At 36.0% G+C, this 5,255-nt stretch overlaps 1 protein-coding gene across 1 annotated transcript in view; it reads left to right on the plus strand.

The window, feature by feature from the left end:
* The first annotated feature begins 509 nt into the window (after window positions 1-509).
* Window positions 510-5,255, plus strand: part of LOC128249924 (aminopeptidase N-like) — an 8,100-nt gene continuing 3,354 nt past the window's right edge. Inside the window, exons 1-2 of the mRNA XM_052974546.1 lie at window positions 510-662; window positions 3,194-3,307. Coding sequence (XP_052830506.1) covers window positions 510-662; window positions 3,194-3,307 — 267 coding nt within the window. The remainder of the gene's footprint in view (window positions 663-3,193; window positions 3,308-5,255) is intronic.

Below are 5,255 nucleotides of genomic sequence, written 5' to 3' on the forward strand. Positions count from 1 at the left end.
CTCAAAAATTTTCAAGGCCTTGTGCTTAGAGTAGAAATTATTATCATTACTGGCAGAATCGGCAGAATGACTGGCTAAATGTGTCGTATTATTTTGTTTCCTACCTTTTGGTTATGAGTTCGAATCCTAGGAAGGTCAACCCTGCTCTCATCCTCCAGGGTAGGGTGTCAATAAAATAAAGTACCGAATAAATAACTAATGAGTTATTCAAATAACTAAATGACTAATGAGTTGTGTTCTTAAGCAAGGCTTTTAAAGGTGGTGGGCTGGCAGAATGGCTAGCATGCCGGTAGAATGCTTATCACCATTTCGACCGTCTTTACGTTTTGAGTTCAAATTCCATCGAAGTCAACATTGCTTTTTTTAAATATCCTTTTGGGGTCGATAAAATAAGTACCAGTTGAACATTCGGCTCGATGTAATCGACTGGCCCCCTTCCCCGAAATTGCTGGTCTTGTGCCAAAATTTGAAACCAATATTAGAAACCATTGTCATCTTATTTTCCAGATATGCTTGCAGTTCCTGATTTTCTAATTGGCGGTATGGAGAACTGGGGCCTTATTATATACAAAGAAAGTATGATGCTTACTGATGAATCTTCGTCTTCGTTTGGCGAGAAGCGGTTAGTTACTACTATTGTATGCCATGAAATAGCTCATCAGGTAAGCAAGATCTGCCAAACAGAATTGATGAGTGTGAAATGTTACGAAGTGTTGTGAAACTTTGATATCTGGTCACAGGAGCAGAGACAAATTAAACAATTCTATGTAGATATGTTATGTGAATGGATGATGAAAATTGTGAAGCTGCAATGTAGATTGATGATTTGTGCTTATCAATGGTCAGCTGTTGTTGTTATTATTTTTTGTTGTTTTTTTTTTTTTGGTTTTTTAATGCTAAGAGATCCCTGATTCATGAAACCAGTGACCAAAGAGAATCCAACGATAACCATGCCAGATTTTTCAGTTTACATTATTCAATGTGTTCTATTTTAAAAATCATAGAGTGTGAGTTGAGGAAGATTTGACTACTATCTCTTGGAGGTCAAGCGACCATGTGGCTGTTGTTGCTGTTGTTGTTATTATCCCTATTGAACAGCCGTAATTAGTACTGGTGGCATAAACATATGATAAGGAAGTAACGACAATGTCTGCCTAAAAAAGAAACGGAATTTTTAAAATTTATCTCTTTATTTGCAACGTAATTACGAGGGGTCGGTGAAAAGGTAAAGCAATAGTTATTTGCATTACTTCTTGACATCACCTTTGTATATACGGAGAGAAGTCAAAAAGTAATGCAAATAAAAAATATTACGTTCTGATTCATTCTCGTAGATTTAATTTGAAAATAGTTCCCTCTACTTTTGATACAGAGTTCCCAGCGTTTTTGTTTTTTATAGAGTTTTTTTCTTCAGTTTTATAATACCTGGTACATGCTTTCAGTGATGATGCACAGATCTGCGAACGATTTTTTTTTCTATCATATTTTGGGGAAATCAGTAATCTTTCAGAGTGGATTTCAATTTTGGAAGCAAAAGAAAAAGCAATCCGCAGAGACCAAAATCATTTCATGCTTTCTCAAAACGTCACAGACAAGGGGTAACCGTATGAGCAGATACGTCGTTTGGGATGAGAAAAGACTTTAATTGATCTTGGCGGGATTTGATTTCTGAACATTAAGCGTTGCCATTAAATACCACAAGTTATTTTCTCTAAAAATAATATCAACACTTATAGAGTGCTGAAAATTGCCAGTGTCCAGAGTAAATTAAGTTTCGTCTGAAGCCTTCACATTTTATTGGAAGAATCTATGTTTTCTTTCACTCATTGGCAAGGCCTTCATAGAATATATAACACATAGACAATAAGGAAGGATTCCTGAAACGAAATTTTCTCATCTGCTCTGTACTATAAATTTCTCATCTGCTCTGTATTATAAAACCAGATCTAACTAAATCACACTTCTAAATTTTTTAATACTTTTGTAGACATTTAGTGTTGAAACGATTTATGACAATATTTGGTAGAGCTCATGTTATTGTTGTTGTTTATCCTCAGATTTATTTAGTGCTAGAGATCGATGTAATTTGAAACCTTATGCCCTAAGCTAGAAACCAAAATATCAGTGATAACGTATAAATATTGCAGGCAGTGTGTAATGCTACCTGTAGATGTAGGAGGTCATGAATTTATAAATAGATCTACAATGTCCAACTAAGCTGACTTGTGGACTTAGGAAAAATAGCAGAGTAGTGGTTCTGAGCTGCAAAGGAGAGCAGAGAATGCTTAATCAACGCTGTATAAGAGACGTGTTAAAAAGAAGCTCTTTAAAAATTGTGGGACGCATTAGTAAAGAGACCTGATTATGCTGTCTGGTAAAAGAAAATGCTATGGTCAGGACTAGAACATGTCTGACCATTGTTCTGCTGGGTCTGAGATGCTCTAGGCAGAGCAACAACAACAGATCTGAATCAACAAAGTGTACTCTATATGGTTACCCGACCTACTTGAAATACCAGCCACACTGCCTTCAAATTATGCCTACTATGTTTTTAAAGGATATATCAGAAAATTTAGTCAAGGATGTACAGAAAATGGGATGGTTATCGATGGAACATTTTTGCTCACTTTTGTGTTTATTTCTACATCAGTAATAAAAATCCCATCAATAACAACGTGTAACAAAATTTTAATTTTTTTTTTTTCTTTTGTCAGTAAGTGTTATTTCCAATTTGCTTCTATCTAGAAATCAAAGTAAATGACTACTATTCCCTTCAAACTTTACTTTTGTGACCTGGACATCAATATTTTAAAACTGGTCTATTTTCTATTACATTTCGGACAGATTTAGCGTTGAGTTGCTGAAGCAGAAATATCGTTATAGCAAATATTCTGCTTAATACCACAAATTTACTTGTCAGGTGCTTGACCTTAACCACTTGGACATGTCCCTTAGTAGCTGACAATATGTACATCTCATGAGTATTGGGGGGGGGGGCATCATAGCTATGTGCTGAGAAGGATTCTTTGGGGTTTGAATAAGTAGCAAAAGTAATGTTTGAAGCAAATATTAGCCATTTTTCATACTTTCTAGCGGTAAGCAAAGAGGAAATAATAGTTGCTACCCAAGGACAAAAATCGTGTTGCACAGTGTTATTTAAACAGTAACATTTTTGTCTCTTTATCTATTTCAGTGGTTTGGTAATTTGGTCACACTTCAATGGTGGGACGACTTGTGGCTCAATGAAGGTTTCGCCACCTATATGGAGATTGTTGGACTTAACTTCGTCAACCCGAAATGGAATATGGTACGAATATTCTTTTAAAAGAAATACACGAACTGCACGCATATGCGCCCGATCACCCCTATTCACAAATACACGTGCACATATATGCAAATACCATACACATATGTACAAATACATACGCATATAAATCACATATACACACACATGCACATATACACACATGCTCATATATATGCACATGTACACATATTTAGTTACATAAAAATGCATGCACATGTACACACATACAAGCACATATCATTACTTACAAACGCATGTACATATACACACATGTATGCATATATTATATGCACACATTCATACACACATGCATGTATACATAGACAAGCACATATACAGACTTATACACAAGTATATGTAGGGACTTATACACACACACACACACACAAGCATACATACACACACAGCAAGATCTCTTAATGAGAAGACAGAGACATTGTCCAAACGTCGCCACCTACAGAAGTTCCTTTGAAAATACTTTCCAATTTCAAGATAGGGTCTAAACATCACAACTTAAATCGGATTCAAGAAACTGCCTTTGAGTAATTGCCCTTGATTTGCCGCCATATACGATTGACAATATCCAATAACAATGGTTTTGCAGGTCGCAAAAAGACCGATCACTTGACTAGAATACGTGAAACTCATAGCGACAATGTTGTGAATGTTTTCTAATGCATAGAAACAATATTTCGTGTATCTAGAGCTCTTTTCTGGTGTCTAAACACATAAACGTGTGTACGTGTGTGTGTGTGTGTGTGTGTGTGTGTGTGTGTGTGTGCATATATGCATGCGTATGTGGATGTATGTATATGCACATACATACATACATGCATACATACACGCGCGCGCGCGACGGGGTTCCTTCAGTTTCAGTCTACCAAATCCATCACAAGGCTTTGGTCGACCAGGAACTCAATAGTAGAAGACACTTACCCAGCGTACCACGCAATGGGACTGAACTCGAAATCATGTGGTGGGAAGCAAACATCTTAACGACATGGCCACGCCTGCACACACACACACACACACACACACATAAAAAATTGTTAAGATATTTTCTTAACATGAAATCCATGTTAGCCTTAATACAAAAATAAAAAATCTTTATCCACCAGTGCAGTATTGAGCACTCATTCTCATTGTTCGATTACATCGACACCAGCACTAATTTTATTTCATCGACCCCGAAAGGATGAAAGGCAAAGTCGACCTCGGCGGAATTTGAATTCAGAACGTAAAGACGGACGAAGTGCCGCTAAACATTTTGTTCGGCGTGTAAACGATTCTGCCAGCTCACCACCCTATATACATACATAAACACTACCATGTATACATATATACATACATACATAACTTTCAAAAAAAGTTTAGTGTATAAGTACATATGCACCTATCTAGACGTACAACTATTTGTATGAATATACATACATGCAACTAAACAGCTCTGCACATTCACTGACTCCAAATACTTGCAAACATACATACAACCATACATAACTACCCTCTTGATGTTGGAATTCCGGTGAAATAAATTAGAATCTACGTTAGAAGCCGCTCTTTCTTTATTGGCAAGGAATCTAGAAATAAATCTTAATAACATATACACATATCAAGTGAGTGAAAATTACAGAAGTCCCATTTATAGATATAAAACGTTACCACTGGTGGAGTTTCTGATCTTTATTTCTTTGCTGGCGGTGGGAGAGTTAAAATTCTGTTATACTGTTTATTACATAGTAGTATTAGTAAAGCTGAAAAACACCCTATATGTCATATTTGAACTTAGCCTGAATGTGTTAAATGTCATTAGTGATGTGAAAACTATTTTATATTTATAGACTACGATTTGCACTTTTATTTATTCATATGTGTTTATTGCAGGTTAGTTTCTGATGAAAAACGACTTCTGGTTATTTGGCTACTTACATGCTTGCGTGTGTGTGTG

This window comes from Octopus bimaculoides, chromosome 18 (genome assembly GCF_001194135.2).
Source record: "Octopus bimaculoides isolate UCB-OBI-ISO-001 chromosome 18, ASM119413v2, whole genome shotgun sequence".
NCBI classification, from domain to species: Eukaryota; Metazoa; Mollusca; class Cephalopoda; order Octopoda; family Octopodidae; genus Octopus; species Octopus bimaculoides.